The sequence below is a fragment of the Lolium perenne genome, chromosome 4, assembly GCF_019359855.2.
Source record: "Lolium perenne isolate Kyuss_39 chromosome 4, Kyuss_2.0, whole genome shotgun sequence".
NCBI lineage: Eukaryota > Viridiplantae > Streptophyta > Magnoliopsida > Poales > Poaceae > Lolium > Lolium perenne.
In genome coordinates, this window is record NC_067247.2 from 239,297,245 (window position 1) to 239,322,050 (window position 24,806).

The 24,806-nt window shown below is 46.1% G+C and overlaps 2 protein-coding genes across 2 annotated transcripts; one reads left to right on the forward strand and one right to left on the reverse strand.

The window, feature by feature from the left end:
* Positions 1-3,695: 3,695 nt before the first annotated feature.
* LOC127332505 (nucleolar complex-associated protein 3) lies at positions 3,696-10,104 on the forward strand. The gene is made up of 12 exons (XM_051358807.2): positions 3,696-4,170; positions 4,792-4,979; positions 5,782-5,990; positions 6,074-6,176; positions 6,417-6,580; positions 7,461-7,599; positions 7,712-7,873; positions 7,940-8,070; positions 8,202-8,516; positions 8,693-8,832; positions 9,223-9,320; positions 9,406-10,104. The coding sequence occupies exons 1-12, from the start codon at positions 3,825-3,827 to the stop codon at positions 9,919-9,921; spliced, it is 2,511 nt and encodes an 836-aa protein (XP_051214767.1). The 5' UTR covers positions 3,696-3,824; the 3' UTR covers positions 9,922-10,104.
* A 1,691-nt stretch (positions 10,105-11,795) lies between these two features.
* On the reverse strand, positions 11,796-22,111 carry LOC127332504 (ninja-family protein Os03g0419100). Its single transcript, XM_051358806.2, has 2 exons — positions 21,108-22,111; positions 11,796-12,422 (listed from the first exon to the last, which is right to left on the reverse strand). Exons 1-2 carry the CDS (start codon positions 21,652-21,654, stop codon positions 11,983-11,985), a joined length of 987 nt encoding a protein of 328 aa, XP_051214766.1. The 5' UTR covers positions 21,655-22,111; the 3' UTR covers positions 11,796-11,982.
* Positions 22,112-24,806: the final 2,695 nt, after the last annotated feature.

Consider the following 24,806-nt stretch of genomic DNA (forward strand, 5'->3'; position numbering starts at 1 on the left):
ACGATTCAAGCAAAATCTCGGGGGCTACTGACATAGGCATCCCAAATGGGCCTGCCGAAGATAGTACCCGGGGTTTACTGAAGGCCCACTACCCGAAGAATAAGAAGATTCGGGAGCCCAAGATATATCAAGGAAAGTCAAGAGTTGTAATAGGAAGTGTTATTTGTAATCTGGCGGGATGAGTTAGAAACCGTCCCGGACTCTGTAACTTGTATAGCACGAATCCCTCGGCTCCACCTCCTATATAAAGGGGGAGTCGAGGGACGAAGAGAGGATCGAATCATTGTCTACAAACCTTAGTTTTCATAATCGTCGAGTACTTTTCGGCTGAAACCTTCGAGATCTACTTACCCTCTACGTCCAACTAAACCCTAGCCTACAATCCATAGGCATTGACAAGTTGATACCTTGTCAGCTGGCGTGTAGTTGATGGTGGTAGTATTGCAGCAGTAGTAACACAGTAAAACAGTAAACAAGCAGTAGTAACGCAGCAGTATTTAGGAACAAGGCCTAGGGATTACACTTTCACTAGTGGACACTCTCAACATTGATCACATAACAGAATAGATAAATGCATACTCTACACTTTTGTTGGATGATGAACACATTGCGTAGGATTACACGAACCCTCAATGCCGGAGTTAACAAGCTCCACAATTATGTTCATGTTTTAGTAACCTTATAGTGTAAGATAGATCAACATAACCAAATAGATCACATCAATACCATCATAGTAATAGTTAACTTCACAATCCACAAGAGATCATGATCATAGCCTACGACAAGAACCACATGGTGCACACACTAGTCACCTTTACACCAATGCAGGAGGAATAGAATACTTTAATAACATCACTAGAGTAGCACATAGATAAATTGTGATACAAACTCATATGAATCTCAATCATGTAAAGCAGCTCATGAGATCATTGTATTGAGGTACATAGGAGAGAGATTAACCACATAGCTACCGGTACAGCCCCGAGCCTCGATGGAGAACTACTCCCTCCTCATGGGAGCAGCAGCGGTGATGAAGATGGCGGTGGAGATGGCAGCGGTGTCGATGGAGAAGCCTTCCGGGGGCACTTCCCCGCTCCAGCAGGGTGCCGGAACAGAGACTCCTGTCCCCCAGATCTTGGCTCCGCGATGGCGGCGGCTCTGGAAGGTTTCTATGGTTTTCGTCAATCGTTTCAGGGTTTTCGCGACGGAGGCTTTAAATAGGCGAAGAGGCGGCGCCAGAGGGTCGAAGGGGTGCCCACACCATAGGGTGGCGCGGGCCCCCCCCTGGCCGCGCCGGCCTAGGGTTTGGGTGGCCTGTGCCCCCTCCCTGGTGGCTCTCGGGTGTTCTGGATGGTTCCGGGAAAAATAGGAACCTGGGCGTTGATTTCGTCCGATTCCGAGAATATTTCGTTACTAGGATTTCTGAAACCAAAAACAGCAAAAAACAGGAACTGGCACTTCGGCATCTTGTTAATAGGTTAGTTCCAGAAAATGTACGAATATGACATAAAGTGTGCATAAAACATGTAGATAACATCAATAATGTGGCATGGAACACAAGAAATTATCGATACGTCGGAGACGTATCAGGGATCCACAGTTCACTAGAGGTGTCTCTCCCATAAGATAAATAGCATGTTGGGTGAACAAATTACAGTTGGGCAATTGACAAATAGAGAGGGCATGACCATGCACATACATATTATGATGAGTATTGTGAGATTTAATTGGGCATTACGACAAAGTACATATACCGCTATCCAGCATGCATCTATGCCTAAAAAGTCCACCTTCAGGTTATCGTCCGAACCCCCTCCAGTATTAAGTTGCTAACAACAGACAATTGCATTAAGTATTGCGCGTAATGTAATCAATAACTACATCCTCGGACATAGCATCAATGTTTTATCCCTAGTGGCAACAGCACATCCATAACCTTAGAGGTTTCTGTCACTCCCCCAGATTCACGGAGACATGAACCCACTATCGAGCATAAATACTCCCTCTTGGAGTTAAGAGTAAAAACTTGGCCAGAGCCTCTACTAATAACGGAGAGCATGCAAGATCATAAACAACACATAGGCATAAATTGATAATCAACATAACATAGTATTCTCTATTAATCGGATCCCAACAAACACAACATATAGCATTACAGATAGATGATCTTGATCATGTTCGGCAGCTCACAAGATCCGACAATGAAGCATAATGAGGAGAAGACAACCATCTAGCTACTGCTATGGACCCATAGTCCAGGAGTGAACTACTCACTCATCACTCCGGAGGCGACCATGGCGGTGTAGAGTCCTCCGGGAGATGAATCCCCTCTCCGGCAGGGTGCCGGAGGCGATCTCCTGAATCCCCCGAGATGGGATTGGCGGCGGCGGCGTCTCTGGAAGGTTTTCCGTATCGTGGCTCTCGGTACTGGGGGTTTCGCGACGAAGGCTATTTGTAGGCGGAAGGGCAGGTCAGGGGGCCACATGAGGGGCTCAGGAGACAGGGTGGCGCGGCCAGGGCTTGGGCCGCGCCGCCCTACCCTCTGGCCGCCTCGTGGCCCCACTTCGTTGACTCTTCGGTCTTCTGGAAGCTTCGTGTGAAAATAGGCCCCTGGGCGTTGATTTCGTCCAATTCCGAGAATATTTCCTTACTAGGATTTCTGAAACCAAAAACAACAAAAACGACAAGCGGCTCTTCGGCATCTTGTTAATAGGTTAGTTCCAGAAAATGCATAAATATGATGTAAAGCATGCATAAAACATGTAGATATCATCAATAGTGTGGCATGGAACATAAGAAATTATCGATACGTCGGAGACGTATCACCTATTCACCCCCCCCCCCCCTCTAGGCGACATCCGTGTCCTTTCATAGTTATGGAGATGTTGGGTGTAATGCTTAAAAAATTTAAGTAATAAAATGCCCTTCACCAAAAAAATCTTAACTTTTTGAAGCATAGAAATATGGAGTTTGGGGCAAGCAAGCTAGTGTACCAGGTATACACGAGTTAAGAGCAACTCTAACAGTGATTGAAAAATGGGCCGAAAGCGAAAAATTCCGGTGAGAATACAGGTTCAGGCCGAAAGACATCCAGAACGGAGCCCAAACTCGCGGCCTGGCCCGTAAAATAAGTTCGGTGGCCCGAGAAATTGGACGGTCGCCCCGTATTTATACAGGGCGCGGGGCGAGTTGGGTTCCAAAACCCTACTCCTCCGCCGCTGCCGCCGCTCCACCGCATCGCAGCTCCACCTCCGGCGACGAAGTAGTTCACCGTCGTCGGCTTCTCCGATCCGCCGCTACCAGCTCCGATACGCGTCGGTATGGGAGGGGCCGAATCGGCGGCGGAAAGTCGCCACCGCGTCCGCCGGGTGTGCGGTCGGAGGCGGACACCTTTTCAGTTTTTCAGTTCACCTTTTCAGTTTTTCAGTTCGCCTTTTCAGTTTATATTCTGCACGTCGACTAAAAACGTCGAAAGGGAAAATTTGGGAGACCGAATTTCATCTTTTCGGTTCCGACATTATATGGGCTGTCGTAGAGATTCTCTAATTTCGGTGAATATCTGCTCTCGCAGCGACCACTTCACCCCCACTGCCCTGTCCACGCCTCCAGCCCTCTAGCAAACTTCGGCCCAAAGCCCAAGTGCCAAGTTCCAGCACAAAACCTGGCCCTTCCCTTTCGCACGCGCCGCCACCCGCCTCCTGTCCCAACCCTTGTTCCACCGCCGCCGTTCCCCCCCTCCGCTGCAGGCTGCGGCTAGCCCCCCTCTCCTCCTCCACGCTGAAACTCGACAGGCCGCACGAAAATCCCAGCGCAGTACTGTTACCATGGGGAAGAGCAGCAAGAAGAAGAACAAGGTCATCCTCGCGCCGCCGCTGCCGCCGGAGCTCGACGAAGACGATATCGTCGTATCCGACGACGATGTCGAATTCGTCGAGAAGAATCCACAGCAAGCCCGCAATCTCGCCGACCTGGACAAAGATGCCATCGACGGTTTTCTCAAAAGGATCGCCGACCACGACGACGACAAGGTCGAGCTCCTCTACGAGGAGCGCGAGCGCAAGAGGAGGGCGGCCGAAGCACTCAAGCCCAGGAACGGCGACGATATCGAGGTGGACCCCGTCGACGCGCTCCCTGTCAAGACTCTGGACGGGAAGGTGGTCTACAGACCAGGTATGCATCAGACTCGCTCAAGTTCTATTTGATTTCGAGCCGCGGAATGAGGGGAACCGATTGAGTCAGTCTTAATCCTGAATCTGGGGTAGGAGCACTTGCTAGCTGCACAGGGCTTTGGAGAAGTTGTGAACCACATACCATATGCCCTCTATATTAGCAAATGATTAGCCGCAGTTCTTTTGGGTCTGTTTTTACCAAGTTTGATTGATTGTTGGAATAAGTAGGAACATACTCCTGTAGATGCTTGGCACAACCTATAAGCACATGAAGAAAACAATGATTTCCGTAGGAAATGTACGGCCAATGGCTTGTTCACATTGTTTTTGGTCTGTGAATTAAATAAGGTCTTACATCCTATCCTATTGTTGTTGGTCCATGATTTAATAATGCCGTATGTAGAAATTGCTTTAACTAAATAAATTGGCACGCAATCCTTACATGTGCCCTAGAGAGATCTTCCTGCCCTGATGTGTGCGTAAAATGACCGAAATGAAACAGAAATATAAGTCAAAAGCATCAAGCAGTTCTCTGGAAATATGTCAAGCATTGCCATATGAGTTTGAATGAATTGTAGGCACTGTTTACCCTACTTCTCTAACATCACGCCATGACATGCAGCCAAGAAAGCAAGGTCTGGTGACGAAGCTAATGGCGTTAAATCTAGATCTGAAGAAAAAGGGGATGGTGCCACCCAAGGTTCCCAAAAAGAACCTAAGGGAAGATCCAGCAAAAAGGAAGCTAGTAAACTACAGAATCTGCAATCTCCAACTGAAGTTCCCAAGGAAAATCTGCACTCAGTAGTGTTGGTACTACCTCTGTACTTGTTGCATCAGTCTGAAGCTCATTTTTCCAAACAACCTTTCATGTGATTTTACTCCCATGTTACAGTTCGCAGCACTTTTATTTGTTCAAACTGCTTGATATCATGAACGCAAATTACATGACCATGTTTGATTGCAAACATCTAAGTATCTTAGACATTCTCAACATATGGCAGAATAGCTGAAGTAACAGTAACATAGCTTTGATTATTGGATGGCTCATTAACTTGTTTTTGACATAACAAACTGAATGCTACAGTTTCATAAGTGAGAAGAAATGTTGAGCCAAATGAAAATGAATAAATGCAGCATCAGCTATTCAACATAGAGTATAGAGGTGTATGGATATTTGTTATAGAGAATAATGACAACGAAAGCAAACGTAGAAGTTATAAAACAGTTCGTCAGATATCATATCAATTAAAATGGAAGCATTTAGCTTCCTTGGGTCATAATTTCAACCTTTTCCATCTTATACAAAATTGCTACTCCCTCCGGATCGGTTTAACAGGCGCGCACACAGTTTAAGACAAAGTTTTGAGATTAATTTGGTCAACAAGATATAAATTATATGTCTACAAAATCTATACCATTAGATTCGTATTCAAAAAAGGTTTCAAATGATATAATTTTTGTGATATATATTCCATATTTTGTTGACCCAAATAATGGTCAAAGCAATTTCTTGAACTACGTGCGTGCCTGTTAAACCAATCCGGAGGGAGTACATTTTATTCTCAAATAGTGAATTTTGCTGTCTGAGTTTACTATATACTACGATTGGCAGGAAGAGGTGAAAGAAGAACTTTCATCTGATGAATTGTTTGAGAAAAAGAAGGCCCAGCTTGCTGAACTAGGGATGGCCTTGCTTGAAGACCCAGAGTCAAACATTAGATCCCTGAATGATCTGTTAATCTTATGCAACGACATGGACCAGAAGGTTGTTAAACTTGGTATAATGTCCTTGCTTGCTGTGTTTAGGGACATAATTCCCAGGTACATGACCGTTCAATTTTCAGATCACCACAGTGACAATGTTTCCAAGGGACTTATATATGTGTCTTGATCTTCTTCTCCAGTTATCGGATTAGGCAGCTGACAGAAAAAGAGCTCGCTGTAGAAGTTTCAAAAGAAGTGAAGAAGACGAGATATTATGAATACACGCTTATTCGCTCCTACAAGGTTTTATTCTGAATCCTGCTTCATACCCTTCATACTTAGTGACAGAAAGTCATTTGATTATGAATGATGTGATCATGGATAATGTTTCAGTGGCTCATCATTCGCTTTGAGTTTTTTTTCATACTATTACTTATTATTTGCCACTGATGCTGCATCTTTCGTTGATGGTCAAAGATATTTCTAGATGCTCTGATTGTTGAAATTCATCTTCTTTTTTTTTCTCTTTCTGTGCACTTTCAGGCATACCTACAAAAACTGATATCACTGGAGAAGCAACCGTATTTCTATCTTGTGGCTGTTCGTTGCTTGTGTAGTTTATTAGATGCTGCTCCGCACTTTAACTTCCGTGAAAGCTTACTGGCTAGTGTGGTAAAAAATTTAAGCTCCTCGAATGATGTAGCCAGGTATCTCCTTTATTTTTATTTACTTACGCAGTTATGTCAAATCATTTTCTACCTGTTAATGCCATAATGAGTCAATCATGTAGTTGACTTACATATAAGTCGTAACGTTAGCATCTGGGTTATTTCCCATGGCGGATTACTTCCGAAATTCCTATCTGCATTTAGCTACTGAGTACAACTATTGTCCCGCAGATCAATCCCCATCCCCGCCGTGCATGTATAGGTGAATGGGACCCCAGTATAGAGTCAATCTCTGATTCCATATTTAGTTCATTTCATAATTTCATCAAAGGGCAAGTGGGCAACTATGGACAAGTAAATCTGTAGTTATACACACTGAATGAGATATACTGTAGAGTCTAGACAAGTAAATCTTAGATGTACCCCTGTTTTATACATTTTCATGTACCGATTTACAGGAATATCAGTAAATATTGGGGGTATAGTGCAGTATGTAAGGCACCTGACTCCCATGTAGGGTGGTGGTAATAACTTTTCCGATAATCAGGAGCTGCCAGGGAACGGGGCCTCATAATTGCCGGTGTTCCAACTGTTATTTATACTTGTTGGTAATGCATCAAACCATTGCTGCATGGAACGCAAAAAAAATTTTGGCACGGGGGGGGGGGTGGGGGGTGGGGTGGGATAATAGTTTTATCTTCCAGTGACCCAACTTTCGTTTGTAATCTAATCACTTTAACTTTAAATTTGAAAGCCGTAGATAATACTATCAGGTGTCTAAACTAATCTGATGAGTATCTATTTTTTTAGTAAGGGTTAATAAATTAATCCATTCATTTATTAGGAGTAGTCAACTAGAGCAGAGTAGTCCATCTAGCAGCATTGACCTAACTTGCATCTATCTCTCACAAACTTGTAGGAAACTATGTTGTGAGGCGATAAGATCTCTATTTAGAAATGAAGGAAAACATCGTGGTGAGGCAACCATTGAAGCAGTAAGATTGATAGCAGCCCATGTCAAGCTCCATGATTGCCAGCTCCATCCCGATAGCATTGAGGTATGTATGTGTTGAAATTGCCGGTTATCGTTTGGCTGCTAGCATCTTTTCATGCAGTTGATACATGAAGATTCTTGGTTTATCTTGCTGGCTATGGCTCTTTTTTCTGTAGGTCTGCTTGTCTTTGAAGTTTGATGAAGACCTTGGAAAAGATGATAGCAAGGAAGACAAACTGAAACCAAAGAAGAATAAACGATATCAGAATCGGGATGTCGCAAAACCGAGTGAGAAGAAGAAAATAAAAAAGGAGATGCTTTCTAAGGCCAGACAAGAGGTAACATTCGATGTTGCATACTCTTGTAGCATAGCCTTTAATTCTCATGAGGTTATATTTATGCAGGTTCGTGCGGATCTTAGAGCTGTTTCGTTTACTCTTGATCCAAAGGAGAAAAAAATGATACAAAGGGAAACTCTCGCAGCTCTGTTTGAGACCTATTTTCGAATTTTGAAGCATAGCATGAACAATTCAAGGTTTGTGCATTGTGTATCTGAGTTTATGGGTAGAAAGGATTCATGTCTGGTAGTATATGTTTGGAATTGTTGCCTTATATCATAATGTTGCACTCCTGACGATGATGATATTGTCATGTCAATGATTCTAGGTACAAGGCCACCAGTGTCTTTCCTGGTGGCTCGCACCCTTTACTTGCTCCATGCTTGGAGGGCTTAGGAAAATTCTCGCATTTAATTGATTTGGATTTCATGAGTGAACTTATTGCTTGCCTTAAGAAGCTTTCTGGGTATACAGACCATCAAGGTGAAATTCCGCCAGATAATGCACTCTCTGTGTCAGAACGTCTGCAATGCTGCATAGTTGCTTTCAAAGTCTGGAGGAACAATCTTGAGGCTTTGAACGTTGACCTGCAGGACTTCTTTGTGCAGCTTTATAACCTTATACTGGAGTATCGGCCTGACAGGTTTGGACACTATTCATACCGGGAGTTGTTTCCTCTGCTTCATCCATTCCTTGACAATGTTTTACTTAAAAAATTGTCATTTAATAATTCATGGGATATTTTTTATTATATCGAACATAATAATAGCTAAGCTATCCGTATGATGAGAAGTGCATGACCTGATCTATTGCATCCAGAGATCATGGAGAGGTTTTGGCCGATGCTCTGAAAACACTTCTGTGGGAAGGCAAGCAGCAGGATATGCTAAGAGCAGCTGCTTTCATTAAACGTCTGGCCACATTTGCTCTGTCATTTGGCTCTGCAGAAGCAATATCAGGTTTGGATATATCATTACCCCATGTGATTATTGGCTAGTTGGCTACCAAGGCTTGCAAAGTATTTTATTTTATTCGAGTTTGGTAGTATAATGCAGTGATCCATCTGCCGAGTCAATCTTGCGTAGCAGAAATCATGGGACAGTTCATAGTAAATTAGTAAATGACCCCTACATAATCACGATACTTTTGCTACAGGTGATCATTTTAGGTTGCTTCCTAGGGCCCATACAAATATGCATCACAAGATGAGTAAATCATCAGTAAACCAATAGATAGATATGTAAAGTAATTTCTTCCTGGGTGGTTGTTACAAGCACTTGTTGTCAAAGCGTTGTCGTTTCCGGTTGCCTTGCACGCATAATGATTTACATGTTCGTCTAATGTTTCAGCCTTGATCACGCTGAAGCATCTCCTCCAGAAGAATACAAAGTGCCGAAACATGTTGGAAAATGATGCTGGTGGTGGTTCCCTGTCCAGCTTAGTTGCGGTATAAGCTTTCCCTTCTTTTTTCTATTCAATCATGTACAGTTTCTATTTATCTGATTATTATGCAAAAAAAATTGTTTGTTCAGAAATATGACCCAGAGGCTAAAGATCCTTATTTGAGCGGCGCACTAGCTACAGTCCTTTGGGAACTTAGCCTTCTTCAGAAGCATTATGACCCATCTGTTTCTGGAATGGCTTCAAATGTCCTGAGCATGGCAAATCTGAACGCCACTCAGAATCCAGTTCAACTTTCTAGTGCAAACCCTCTGGAAGCATACAAAGACTTGTCAATGGGGCTGGAATTATCAAAACCAGCCGGCAAGGTGTTGACGCTGAAGTGCAAAAGGAAACGGCGCAGTAAGGAGTTTGTCGCCCTAAGCCCAGATGTGCTTCAGAAGGCAGATTGCACGGTGGGTGAAGATGAACTCAGAGAGAAGTTGCAAAGTCATTTTGCGGTGCTAAGAGGCATTTCAGAGAATGAGAGATTGAGGACCGAGTTGAACCATACATTGTCATCCATAAACATGTATAAGGAATACAAGAAGCAGAAAAAGCAAAGCAAGAAATCAAAAACTGGCAGGAAGAAAGTTACAAGGTCATAGGGATTGGTCGTTTTCTGTTTGAGGATCTTTTCCACACCAGCGATAAAGGTGTACTTCAATTTTGTCAGTGTCATTGTACTGATTTAGTGTAGTACATACTATTTGGTTCCTGTGACACACACTGTAGTTTCTGTGCAAGATACGAACGTTACATGCTTGATCTACTTGATGTTGCTCTTTCAATATGCAATTGTTACGTGATCTTTTTTTTCATACATATTTCGTACAAACTCTGTTTACACTTCTATAAGACATTTTTGGTAAAACGTCTTTGGCTTGCCAAAACGTGAAGTGAACGGAGGGAGTAGTTACTACCAATTGACAAACCATTTCCATCTACAAAGTGGTACTTTTTTTTGACAATCAATACCACATACTAACTTTATATTGACAAACCACTTTTTTTTGACAAAGTGGTACACATTGAAGCCCCTAGACTCGCTGCCGCCGAACGAGATGCCGCCGCCACCGTTGGAGAGACTGAGACCCACGAAAGCAGGTCGGTCATTGCCGCCACTGCCTGTCCCGCCCCCGACGGACGTACACCAGTTCGAAGAACCGGCCTCATATGGTGCCGGTGGGCGAGCTGGGCGGGACAGACCGACGCGTCGCCGTGGCGCCACCTGCTCGCTGCCTGCCGTGCCCATGGAGAAGGAGGGCAGCCGCTCACTGCCTGTCATGCCGATGGAGAAGGAGGGCAGCGGACCGCGTCCAACAAGACCAAGTGGTGGAAGTCCTCCGGTTGCCGGCGACCTAGGTTGGAAAGCAACACGAGAAAGCCCACGCAGGCCAAGAGGAGGAGTCCGGCGATCTCCTTCTGCTTGGTGCGGCGGCGCCATGGCCTCGAGAGGGAGGAGGAACGATACGATCTGGAAGTTTTGTTTCTCTACCAATCTCTATATAAGGAGGAGAAGTGGCGCTAGAATTTCGGCCAGAATTCCAATTTTGGTGCAGGGAAGAATCACGGGAGTTTTGGAAGCGAAAAATTTGGGATTTCATTGGAACTTTTGGAGCGAAACCTTGCGGGAAGGAAATTGATGTAAAAATCGCGGCAACTTTCGCAGGGAAGAAGAGGAAGGTTTTGCTCGATCGGTCTCCACCACTGCATGCCCGGAAACGATTCGATTAATGGACGGGAGGAGTACCAAAGCCGGTAATTACGTTTAATTAGGCGTGTTGGGTTTAATGGGCCTAATTAGAGAAGCTATTTTTACGTTTAATTAGGCGTTTTGGAGTACAGCTGAAACGAATCTACAACCAATCGCTGATTGTCTTGGTCCCAGAGATTTCTCAACCACGCCCTGTATACCGTGAAGGAGGGAGTAATAAAGTACATGGTAAATATACACAAGTTGACTTCAATAATTACAAAATAAAGTATAAAAGAAACAAGGATTGCAGAATACTTATTGTGGTCGATGATATCTTCAATGTGGCGAAAGCCAACAAGAAGACTGCTACCAAACCCTAACCTGATCTATTGAAAACATTATTTTATGAAAAACTCCACGCATAGATCAGATTCACCACCCCTCACGATGCCGGCAAGACCGGACGGAGGAAGAGGAACCGATTTATGGTGGAGATCAAGGCGCAGTTTTCTTGTAGGCGGCAGCTGCCAGGGAAGACGAAAAGATTTTTTCATGTCAAAGTAATGTTGGTGTTCGTTGTTCCATCTACAAATCGGTACTTGGTTGCACAGGAAGAAGTTAGAAGTGCTATATAACTTCGAAAAGGTTAAGGCTGCTGGCAAGCTTACATAATCGAGTGATTGTTTGGAAGCATATAAAACACATACGCAAACGGTCTTAAGCTGCCCCTGACAGAATTTTCAAGAGTGTAATAATTAAGTCAGCCAACAAAAGACAATTCAGTTAGGCAACAACAGGCAGATGGTAATGCCCTTCGGCTCCCTTTCTCCCAATTTGTAGTAAAATGAGACCCAATATATGTTCCGTTCCACTCACGGAAACACTGAAACAGGTTGGTGTATCAAGTTACAATGCACAATAGATAATGTAATAGTATCTAGAAAAAACTTCTCAAGGTACTAGTTCAGAATTACAAGAATGCCGACGGTGCGGGGTTGACGACGATATGCCTAAGAGGATTCGAGACGTCACCCCCGCCTGCATGCTTCACAAACTCTGCAGGGGTGAGGAAGCTACCATGGCAGACGCAAACTATCCTGACGCCCTCGCCGCCTTTCTTATACCTGTATAGGAAGCCATCGATTTTCTTTCCGCCAGGCCCTTCGACTTTGGAAGAGACCATCGGCATGTCCTCCATCATGCACTTCTTCATGTCGCTAGTGCTGCTTGTCCTCATTGTTGTCAAGGAGCCAAGCGTCCTCAATGGAGGCTGCTCCGGCATCGCGCTGTTTGTTGGCCCCCCAGCTGCTGCTGCTGTTGCTGGAGGAGGAATCACAATGTTTTGATTTGTATTTTCATTGGTTGAACTCCTATCGTCTGTTGACTGGCAGACTGCACTTCTGTCAACACCTGAGAACACAAGAAGAAAAATTGAGTTTCCTTGATGAGCAGATGCAAGCAGAAACTAAGACACCAATTTATGCTGCACCAGATTGATTATCTATTCTTTCTGCTTTTGTATGACCCAGTCTTCACATCGGCTACTACAACAATCCAGCTTTGAGATTTGTGCAAGGAGTTTGGCACATTGCATAAAACGCCCTACTTTAGATCCATTTTTTATCGGCCATTCCTTCCTTTTTTACAGAACAATCCCTTTTTTTCTATCTATATTTCTTTGCAATCGTTTTGGTAATACACTAATACAGATAGATAGACATCGATATACAAGTAAGCTTAAAGCTCGGAATTTTCAAGATTAAGCGTCAGTCACTGGGGATGCATACTTTTGTAGTTCGTGGAGGAAAGCGGCATACTGGGGATGCACATCAACAGTACCGATAGAAGTACTTAACATTAACTATGCTTGAAGTTGTAACTGACCAGGTTTTCAAAGGTAAACAAGGGAGGAGTCAAGAACACAAAAGTTTTAAGAACAACTCTTATCTCCAAGTTCTGATAGGCCATATACCCAGAAGATTCTAAGGTCAGAACTAACGAGGAGGCATAAGATGGGTTTTTGTGTTTGGAGGTTGCTTAGGTAAGTCCATATTTAGACTCTTTCTGTTAGCTTTAATATGCAACTACAGTCGGTAAGTTATTCTGCATATAAGTTCACCTTTGTCTAGTACAACAAAGTTTGCAAACTTCCTTTTTCTTTACACTGAGGTGTTGGGGACAAAATAGTTGAAGGAAAAACCTATTTGAGCCACGAACACCTGAAAGACAAGAAACCAAAAGAAAAACTGGACACCCGACTCAATCTGGAGGTGGCTTGCGTGGTTTACGTGTGGTAGTGGTGGGTTTTAAACCGGTTAAGCACTCGGGGTTAACGTCTTCAGGTGAAGTAGTATGAAAGCACGTGTGAGTCACTAGCATACGTGGTCCACGATAGCCCTCAGTAAACCTTCCGTAAATTTGGGCCCTAGGCATTGCAAAAGTAACACTCACGAATTCATAATATTGTGTTCGACCACTAAACCAGAGTATATGCATAATAATAGTGCACTACCAGCATTTGATATCATTATCAAGCTTGTGATTCATGCATTCTCCATACTGGGTATATGGTTTAAATTTGATTGTATGGATCAGCTTTTTTGTTTGTCCTATAGCCATTAGAGGAATTTTGAGGTGTTATGTCACTACCCTAGTTCGATGACTCTGGGTGATTATGAGCACTAGACTAATATTCCCTGGGTAGCTATATTTGTCATGGGGTAGCAGACTGTACAAAGAAAGTTGAAGCACACCAGATCACACATTTGCAGTTGTATGATACGAGGATGCGACCAAACATGAAGATAATAAAACGGGTTCCAAAATAGCCCACCCACGGATGAAGAGAAGCATAATTCAGTATCTGACAAACATTCATGTCATTAAACTTATCTCACTAATCAAATATTCGCCACTAGCTAGCGACACACCCGGAGTAAGAACTATATCGTTGTACATCTATGTGCATAGCTAGACTCAAATCTGGGACTAAAAATTTGGCATACCATTATCCAAAATACAACTGCAGTTTGTAGGAGGAAATGAGTCAATATTTGTGTATTTCTAGCTTATTATTGACGACTCTGGTCCTCCACCCTCTCTCTCTAGTCATTATTACACCGCATGCTTTTCAAACTAGGGTGGCATCTTGCAATTGCGGATATGTTCTTTTTTTTGCGGGTATGTTCTTGTTAGGCAATATTAGTATGTTGAAGCATCGGTTACAGGCTGCAACTTCAAGCAGCCCAAATCTGATTGTGTGGATCAGCTTTTCTGTATGTCCTATAGTCCTTAGTTGAATTTTGAGGTGTTATGTCGGTACCCTGGTTCGAAGATTCTGGGTGATTATGAGCACTAGACTAATATTCCCTGGGCAGCCATATTTCTCATGGGGTAGCAGACAGTACAAAGAAAGTTGTATGATACGAGGATGCGACCAAACATGAAGATAATTAAAACAGGTTCGAAAATAGCCCACCCACGGATGAAGAGAAGCATAATTCAGTATCTGACAAACATTCATGTCAATTAAACTTATCTCACTAATCAAATCTTCGCCACTAGCTAGCGACAAACCGAGAGTCAGAACCCCATTATATCGTTGTACATCTATGTGCAGAGCTGGACTCAAATCTGGTACTGTACTCAAAATTTGGCATACCAATATCCAAAATACAACTAGAGTTAGTAGGAGGAAATGAGTCAATATTTGTGTATTTCTAGCTTATTATTGCCGACTCTGGTCCTCCACGCTCTCTCTAGTCATTATTAGTGCTTGACCGCATGCTTTTCAAACTATGGCGGCATCTTGCAATTGTGGATATGTTCTTTTTTTGAGTAAAGTTTGAAATAAACCTTGAAGTTGTAGACGGTGTCTAAATCAAACCTTGAACTCCTAATCCCGGAAATCGCTACCCTATACTAATCAATCCTGGTCATTTTTTGCTTTTAGATAGTTTCCAAACAGGTATCCTGTTACGTGGCCAGGGAGTCTCATCTGCATCGTCTTCATGGCCACTGGGATCAGACTGCAATGGAACCAGAGGCTCAGCGACCGAACGGCGGAATAGCCCTCCCCGGCGTCCTCACCTCCAACTTCCCTCCATCCCCGGCGTCCTCTCCTCCTCCACCGAATCCACTCAATCGCCGGTGTCCTCTCCTCCTCCACCGAATCCACTCAATCATGAGTGGCGTGGAGCTCGCCGGCTCGGCTTGAAGCTCGCCGGCGCCGCCTGGACCTCAAAGGCCCGGCCTGCAGCGCGGCGCGTGACCTGGACCACGACGGCGCCCTTGAGTGCAGCGCGCCGCATGGACCTCGACGGCCCGGCCTGCAGCGTGGCGCGCGACCTAGACCTCGACGGCGGCGCGCGATCTGTAGCTGAACGGCGCACTCCACCTCGCGCTGACCTTCTGGGTTCGCCGCCGTCAGCGTGATTTTGAAAACGTGCGCTCGCCTTCAGGTCATTGGCCTAGCTTCCCTTGATGGCCCAGATGTGCATGTTATCGGCGGTGCAGCAACGACGAGCTCACCGTTGCGAGCGTTCTGCTCGATGAAATGCTCGGCCGTGGCGTGAGGGTGACGAAGAGGAAGGGGCATCCGAATATGTTGACCGGCATGAGGAATCCTCATTGAGGATGCCGAACAGCAGCGACCCCAGCGGTGACTGCTGCCACATCAGAAAATTTTGAATGGAAACGAGCTTCATGCAAGTAAAGACCGGGAATAGTAAGCTCAGGGTGCTAATATCCGGGATTAGAAGTTCAAGGTTGTAGGAATTTATGGCTTTTAAATATTTTACATGTTCACTACATTGTTATACTCCCGGAATCAAATCTCGATGTGGAAGTATATTCATGGAAATAGCAGGGAACAATTGATGCGGAATTTGTACTTAAGGAAATATACTTAAGGAAGCCGGTACGGCTATACTGGAACATAATGTATATAAGTACGTTGGAATTATACCCGGGAACAGTATAGAGTGGAATGCCAGGTTGTCCGTAGGATTGGCTCTATGGATTGTTAAAGCCTGCGAGTTTGACTTTGAATTCAAACTCGGCGCACGACTCACACGTGCGTGTTTAGGACCTAATTGATTAACAGTTGGGCTCAGCAGATGGCTGTTAATGATAGTGGTTGGTTTAACAAGTCGCTGAGTCCTATCTGGAAACAGATACAAATATCTGGAATTTGGAGTCTATATAAAGGTCCTTACCCTCTAGCCTCAATATGCATTGTGAGCGGCACCACCGATAAGGCAGAGGAATAGAGGGTAGGCCGAATAGCTCCTAACCCTAATTTCTTACATTGGTATCAGAGCACAAGGTTCATCGTCCACCGGCGGCCGTAGTCTACCGTGGAAGGAAAGATCTTGAGCACTCTGCCGCACTCTTGCGTTCGATTGTCTCGCATGTCCGGTCAGATCGCATCGTCGCTGACGGAACCAAGATCGACTTTGTACCACATCCGCTGCAATATCACGTCGCCATGAGGATCTGACCCAACCGGTTGGCAGCTCGCGGCTTCCATCTGCGCCCAACCGCTCCCGCCAGAGCTCCGTCGGCCTCGCCACTTCTTCATCCTCATCGCGACTCTCTGGGAGTCACAGGGCTCACGCGATTCAGCCGCCTTGTTGGCCCATCGCGGAACAATCGACCTACGGGTCCCGTCGGTTCTCCGTTCAGCTGTCCCACTTCGTCACGAACTCGACAAGCTAAACGAGTCCGGCATGAGCTAACGAACTCGCGGGAATTAAACTGCCGCACACCACGACCCGTAACCTGCATGGAGGAGGCTTGCTCGCAAAGATCTGCAGCTTCACGGAAGCTGCTCAAATCGCTGAAGCTGCACATGCTGCTTTCGGGAACTTGAATTGACAGATAAGAATTTCGATTTTTTGCTTGTCTTTTATTTATTTTCTTGTCTGGAAATTGCTACGGTAATAAATAACAGTGACGTTCTTGTGAGGAATTCGCTATTAGAAGGATCAGAATTAACCTTTTGGAATAGATTGTTTTCTGGACCTACTGACACACACCCCAATTTGGTGTACTCTGGAACGTGGAGAAACAATCAGAATTATTGGAGTACTCTGCATATTTGCCAGAATCGTATGGACCTCACCATCCACCCAGATCGTGGGAATCTACATGATGTTCTTCCTCTGTTTGCAGTTCGTCCTTGTGGCTCCAAGGCAACTCTGAATAGCTCACCACTTTGCTGTGTTTTTTTTTTTTAACGCAAAAGGAACACTGTTTTCTTGCTTCAGCGAGAACAGAGGAACTTGCTACGGATTTCAGCAAATTGGTTGATCTGGTATTTCAGATTGCGTCAAATTGAGTACAGTACTTAAAGGATTGCTTGGAGATTACAATTCCCTTTCCTCTGTTTTTCGTGAAGGAACTTGGGCTGCTACTTGACCAAGGAACATAAATCTTGATGGAATTTACTGCATAGTGACGGTTGTTTCCAAGTTCATCTAGAAAACAATTTATACTCACCGTTCCCACCTGGAAAAGGGTACTATCTGGGATTTATTTCTAGACATATTGAGGATTGTCTGAATACTTTGTACTTCCCTGGCTCTAGCGCGCACATGTAGCTTCCTCTGCGACGGAAAACTACGTACGTCTGTACTGTGGCAGTGTATTATTTTTTCAAATGGTACCATATGCTGACCAACAAAGGAAACAAGGATGCATATCATTTGCTGCTGGTGTACAAGGATATATTACTTTGTCAGTCTTCAGACCCATGGAATATTATACGTATGGACATGTATATCATAATAATGGGCATCACTTGTTTTGGAAGATTATGAGGAATTACTTGAAGGAAAGGGATTAACACTTCTCACTCACGTATGGTACGTCCATTGCTTATGTTGCACCGAATATTTATTTATGACTTGCTTTTCCAAATAATTGGATTATTAGCTTCTATGTCATAATATGTTGCTGGAATACGATAGCAATTTTATTAAAATGCAAACAATTCCAAAGGAATACATAATCAATATGTGTACTTCATGTTCAATGCTAAATCTCATGAACTTTGGAATTGGAAAATTATGCACAAACTCTTTTGGTGGAGGAAAACAATTATTGTTAGGAGACTATTTTCAGCTACAATCGGAAGTAATTTTAGTTATTGTTATCTATCGGATTTTATCAATATGACATTCTATTTGGAAAGGAAGAGTCGGAAAATTGCTCGCAAATTAGTGCGTTGTGCAATTTAATACAATGGCCATTTTATCTCTCGATGATCCATTGGAAGTTGGCAACATAAGTTTCTTATTTGGTAAAGATAACTCCCATATGGAGGAATACTAATAATATGGATAAACGTGCTTGGAATTTTATTATTGTTGATATTTACAACTTGGTCGCATACCAAGGAACATGATAATTACTTCTGGAAATATATATTTAAGTGGGAGGACTATCATATATGGATTTATATTCCCAATGTGGCATTTGGGGTATTTTGTTTACACTCCCATTACAGTTCAATTATTTTATCTCTTTAACAACTTGGTGGAATATCAAGGAACATAATTAAGTGGCATTTTAATTCTGGAATTATAAACCTCAGTGGGAGGATTGTGATACTTCATCATCATACTTATGATAAGTTGGAATACACACGTATCATACTGAAGTGGAAAATCAGTTCATCAAAGGCTAAAATTTTGTGTACTGATTGGTGGGGGAAGTACACTTCAGGAAGTATGGAAATTTATATAAGAGCATGAAATTATTCACCATTGAATTATGGCAGGTACTCCACGGTTGAATGGAGGAATATAACACTTTGTTCTTCCCTTTTATTATTTGGAATAGGAATTAAATATTGCTATGTGTTCAACATTTCATAATCTCTCACGGTCACTGGTAATGTTTAGTGGACTGGAAGAAATCTAGTGGATGCAATGGTACCACTTTTGGTCTACAAACGAAATGCGGTGGAAAGTAGGAACACACTATCTTTTATCATGGTTGAAATTAGTAGCAATAATACCGCATTGGAATCTCATGTGGAATACTGTTATAACTCCAAAGGAAAACACAAGTTAAACTTCCAACACTAACATGCTTAGGAAAAGTGGGAGGAATTAAAGTGGTCAGTCTTGACTATTGTTGTATGTTCTTTCTAGAATTCATGCACTCTATGTTTTAGAGGAACAAGTATACTGGATTGAAGTTGTTACTAATGTCAACTATGGGTGAAAGCATTGCGGGGAGGAAGAAACTCTATGAGGAAGAATAAAAGTTTTGGAACTTGTTATCTAACCAAACAACCGCATGCCTATAGGTTGTAAATATATTTATTTACAAGAATGTTTAATGCAAGATGCTTAGTGGAAACCACGATTCTAGGCTTGTTGTTAAATGCTTTACACAAAGGAAATATTTGTACTTTGTGGAAACTCTTTCTCCAATGGATTTTTTTCTTTCCTTCTCTGGAATTTAGAGAAAGTGGGAACAAAAGCAGGGTTTGCTAGCTAAATATATCATTACATGTTGGAACAAGCTTCACATCAATGGTATACCAGATCTTATGGTTTTCTTAATGATGGAAGATGATCATATACAAAGGTACGTTGAAGCTTCCATTATTTTGGTAGTGGAATTACATAGAAATTCTATGGAAAATTGCAAACCTGTCAAACACCTTTGATAAAGGGAATGGTACTCTGTGAGGAATTTTGTTTGAACTCCAGAGCAAAAGGGAAGAATAGTTGTCATCCAGTAATTATTTTGGGATATTATTCGTGCGACCCAACCTTAGCCATGCTGCTGGAATTCTTGCTATTTTGATTAGCATAATAACTCACACTTGCCGGAATTGTTAGCAAGTGGATGACTCATCGTGGAAAGATCGCTGGAATCATAGGAAATGCATATGGAGTAATGCCAAGAAATTATGGATTATTCATCATTGGTTGATTGTCACAACACCTCTGCAAGGATATACTAATGTTACTTTCGGCAAAATGATCTTGGTGAGTGGTATTTATATTTTTTTTTAATATGTATTTTTTGCAGATCTTTATTGTGTAGAAAGATAAATGTTTTAGAGGGTCTTTCTGATGAAAGATGTAATACTTTGATGTTATGAAGCATTAAAGGAAGGCATGTTGCTAAGGAATTATTTTGATATACTTATGGTCGTGGAAAAAGCATCATAACCTGTTACTTTGTGATAATACGACTCCAAAGTCACAAAGTTTATATACAACATGAATACATTGAGGGAATTTGCTGACCATGTTAATAGCGTGGGAATTCACTTTGTTGGATAAAATATTTTCAGCCAAGTGGGAGATGTAGGAATTTATGGCTTTTAAATATTTTACATGTTCACTACATTGTTATACTCCCGGAATCAAATCTCGATGTGGAAGTATATTCATGGAAATAGCAGGGAACAATTGATGCGGAATTTGTACTTAAGGAAATATACTTAAGGAAGCCGGTACAGCTATACTGGAACATAATGCATATAAGTACGTTGGAATTATACCCGGGAACAGTATAGAGTGGAATGCCAGGTTGTCCGTAGGATTGGCTCTATGGATTGTTAAAGCCTGCGAGTTTGACTTTGAATTCAAACTCGGCGCACGTGCGTGTTTAGGACCTAATTGATTAACAGTTGGGCTCAGCAGATGGCTGTTAATGATAGTGGTTGGTTTAACAAGTCGCTGAGTCCTATCTGGAAACAGATACAAATATCTGGAATTTGGAGTCTATATAAAGGTCCTTACCCTCTAGCCTCAATATGCATTGTGAGCGGCACCACCGATAAGGCAGAGGAATAGAGGGTAGGCCGAATAGCTCCTAACCCTAATTTCTTACAAAGGTTTAATTTAGACACCGTCTACAACATTAAGGTTTATTTCAGACTTCACTCTTTTTTTTTTTGCGGGTATGTTCTTGTTAGCCAAATTTAGTATGCTGAAGCATGGTTGACAGGTTGCAACTTGAACCAGCCCAAATCTGGCCACACAGTATTGAGCAGGTTGCAATCACAAGATGTATCAGGAAGAATCAACAGCAAACTAAGTGAACAAAAAAAAAGCGAGTGCACACCTTGGTCCTGCTGCTGCTGCTGCTGCTGGTTTGCAGAGGTGCTCCCCTGCGATCCGGTTGACCTCCTGAGCTGCATCCCATTAACGGCGTCGGCGCCGGCCACGTCCTCCTTGGCTGGCTTCCCGGGCACCGAGGAGGAGCCGACGGAGCTCCTCCTCCCGAGCATCTTCCGGCGCGCCTCGAGGCGGCGGCGGCTCTGCATCTCCCGGCGGCGCCAGCGCTCCTCCTCGGTGTCAGTGGGCAGCGAGCTGGTCCGCAGCAGCTGCAGCGGCGAGGCCGGGGAGGGGTCGCCGTCGCCGTCGGCGTCGGCGTCGGCGAGGGAGACGGAGCAGGCGGAGGCGATGGACGCGGAGCGCGCCAGGCGCGGGCGCTTGGCGTCCGGGGAGCGGTCGGTGCCGAAGCGGCCGCCGAGGGAGAGCCCCAGGCCGAGCGAGAGGCCCAGGCCGAGGTCGATCTCGTCCGACTCGCCGCCCTCCGTGCTCCCGCCCTCCTCAGGCGGCGCCACCTTCCCGCCGCCGAAGATGCCAAGAAAGTCCCTCGAAGCCATGGGGGAGCGGAGCAGAGAAGCAGCACCAGCAAGAAAGCCTCGCTCTGTTCCACGAAGTCTCCCTCAAAGATCCTCACCACCCTCTTGCACTTCCGAAGCAGGGAGGTGCCGGCCGGACAGTCATGAAGTGGTGCGTTGAGTCCAAACCATGGCTAGAGCTGCCAAGAACTCGCATCCAAGCTCTCAGGCAAGCCAAAGAGCACGACGCGGTCGATTAGTTGCTGCGGAAGATGGCAGTTCATGCGGAGGGAAGAATGGGGCAGGGAAGTCGAGTGGATTCGCTTTGCCCGGCGGAATCGAGCGAGAGAAATGGTAGGATAGTAGATTGGAGGAAATGGGTCTCGAGGAGATAAGAAGCAGGGAAGCAGCAATCAGGGCAGATCTCTGTGTCCGTGTGAGATTGGTGGGAGGAGCAGGGGAGAGGAGGGAGACAGGAGGGACGTGTCCGCCTACTAATCATTTTCTTCTTTCTCCGCCCACTTGCCCGTTAATGTACGATTAGTTAGTGTCGCAAGTGGGGCGTAGATAATTAGGGGGAGGTTTGTTCAAAAAAAAAAAGATAATTAGGGGGAGGCGCCTAGATGGGCGCGGAGGGTGACCACGTGTCGGACGGCGCCCACACGCTCACCAGCCGAGCCGTGCTGACTGCTGAGCCGAGCTGGGGACGGATGGAGCAGGTCGGGGACGGGAGAACGGACACGTGTTAGACACACAACATCGTTTCATGAGATGATATCCGTTGGTTAGGGCATCTCCAGCCGCGCGACGCAAACGAGCGACCGTTTGTGTCCGCCGTGACCGGAAATGCGTCTGGCACCACCTCCAGTGGGGTGACGCAAAGTGACTGGGCCATCCGCGGAGACGCAAACCTGGCCCAAATATGCGCCAGGTTTGCGTCTCCGCGGACGCTCGACGGTCGCGGAATCTGTCCGCGTTGCGTACATCCGGGCCCGGTCGGCAGTGAGTAGGTAAGCAAAAGATTTTTTTCATTACTATTGATTGGCCAAAAGGACCATCTTTACAGAGATGGTTAGTCGAGTTAACCTAAAACTACAACGGCTGTACCTACTCGCAGTCGCGCGCCCTACTAGTGGCCGCCGGATGGGCCGGCGCCGTCGTCGAAGCTGGAGCGCTTCTTGCACTCCGCGCGCGCCGCACGCCGGCGAGCGGACCGCCGCCGCACGGGCCGCCTCCTCCTCCGCCGCCGCTGGACCGCCGCCGCCGCCGGGCCTCCTCCTCCTCACGCCACCGCCTGACCGCCGCCGTGCGTCCTCCTTCGCTTTGGACCGCCGCACTTTGGATCGCCGCCACGTCGGCGATGAAGCGGGCCCCGTCCCTAGCCGCCGCCGCCACGCCTTCGTCCCTGGCGGCGATGGCGACCTCCGCCTCCGGTTCTCTGCTCGACCCGCGCGGGAGAAGGGCCCTACGCCGAGCGAGTCCAGGTCGGAGCACATTAACCCCCGAGCCATGGCCGTCGCATAGCCGGCGGCTTCCTCCTCCGCCACCCAAGCCTGGCGGCGGCGGGCGTCCCCGGCCAGGACTCGAAGGACGCGAGCGAGCGAACTCGGCGCTCACCGGCGCACTCGAAAGCGCTTGGGCACGGGGGGGTCGTCGTCCGCGATGTCGTGGATGACGGCGTCGGCCGGAGGGGCCGCGATGGCCGCCCGCGCCTCCGCGAGCTCGGCCATGGCGTTGGCGATCTCCGCCCTAGTCGCTGCGAGGCGCCCTTCCGCGCGCTTTGCCGCCTCCGCCTCCGCGACCTCTAGGTCCAGCTGCTGGGCCTCAACGCCGGCGGCGGCTACCTCGTCCTCCTCCTCCTCCGGGTGGAGCTGGCGGCACATGTGAACAACGTGCTCCCAACTCATGTGGTCCGCCATGGATGGATGGTAGGGTTAGCTTGAGGTGTGCCCGTAGCCCCCGGCGGTGTCCACCATATATAGCCACGGCGGGGCGGGAAACGGCGTTGGCGCGCAGGGCGTTTCCCGCGCGCGCGAAACGCCGGCGAAACTTGCCAATGTATTGGGCACGCGCGAGAACGATCGTCGTCGCGCGGGAACAGTTAATCGCCGGCGGCAGTCCTCGACGGGACGTAAAACGCCATTAGCGACCTTGACGCTGTCCCCGGATAAACTATGCGTTCGCACCGCTGGAGGTACCCCCGACGCAAACGGTCGCCCTGGGCCACAACGCGTCCGCGGGCCGACGCAAACGGACATTTCGGACGTCTGAAATGCGTCGGCCCGCTGGAGATGCCCTAAGACCAACTCAAATAGTATAGGTGCCAAAATGGTCGAAATCGACTGCGCTTCCGTTTGCGTCGGGTTGGCTCCAGCGGCACGATGGTTTTTTTGCTCGAATTTCCATTTTTTATAACATGAAAACATAATTTACATAGTAAAAAAAAACTAAGAACATCTGCGCCTACTGGTTCTCCTCGTCGCTGTCGATCACGACGAGCTCCGGAACCACCCACAGTTGGGAACCGGCGGAACGTACGCCGGCCGCACCGGCAGTGCTGGAGGTGGAGGCACCCAGGGTTGTGGCTGTGGCGGAGGTGGAGGCGCCCAGGCTGTGGCGGAGGCTGAGGAGCCCAGGGCTGAGGTGGGGGCTCCCACGGGTTGTACGGTGGCGGTTGTGGCGCGACTGGGTCCTGTAGCGCCAGTCGTAGGGCTTCATCCTCCGACAGGCCTAGCGGCATGATGCCGGTGGCGTACCGGGGTAGCGGCGGCTGCACAGGTCGGTCGTTCTCTGAGACGAGGACGCCGAGCCTCGCGGCCTCATCGTCCATCATATTGTCCGGAAACTCAAACTTCCGGCCATCCGCCATGGCCTGATGCCATTCCTGGAAGACGACCGCGACATAGTCATCGTTGTCATCTTGACCTCCTCGTTGTGGTACGCTAGCGCCTCGATGTAGTCGTCGCCGTAGTCATCGTCGTCGTACTGCGCACACGTCGGTGCCTGCTGTCTTCGAGGATGAGGTGGCGGTGGACGGTCGAAGGGAAAGTCCCTGTCGCCCATGAAGCCCGCCCTCCTCCTCCGATCCCTTGATGCGTGCAGTTGACACATGTCCGTTGGGAACCCCAAGAGGAAGGTGTGATGCGTACAGTAGCAAGTTTTCCCTCAGTAAGAAACCAAGGTTATCGAACCAG

Coding starts and splice junctions, on each gene's coding strand:
- LOC127332504 (XM_051358806.2), bottom strand. CDS start 21,654: ATGGCTTCGAGGGACTTTCTTGGCATCTTCGGCGGCGGGAAGGTGGCG. Junction 12,423..21,107: donor GCAGCAGCAGCAGGACCAAG/GTGTGCACTCGC, acceptor TTGTGTTCTCAG/GTGTTGACAGAAGTGCAGTC.
- LOC127332505 (XM_051358807.2), top strand. CDS start 3,825: ATGGGGAAGAGCAGCAAGAAGAAGAACAAGGTCATCCTCGCGCCGCCG. Junction 5,991..6,073: donor TTTAGGGACATAATTCCCAG/GTACATGACCGT, acceptor CTTCTTCTCCAG/TTATCGGATTAGGCAGCTGA. Junction 6,581..7,460: donor TCCTCGAATGATGTAGCCAG/GTATCTCCTTTA, acceptor ACAAACTTGTAG/GAAACTATGTTGTGAGGCGA.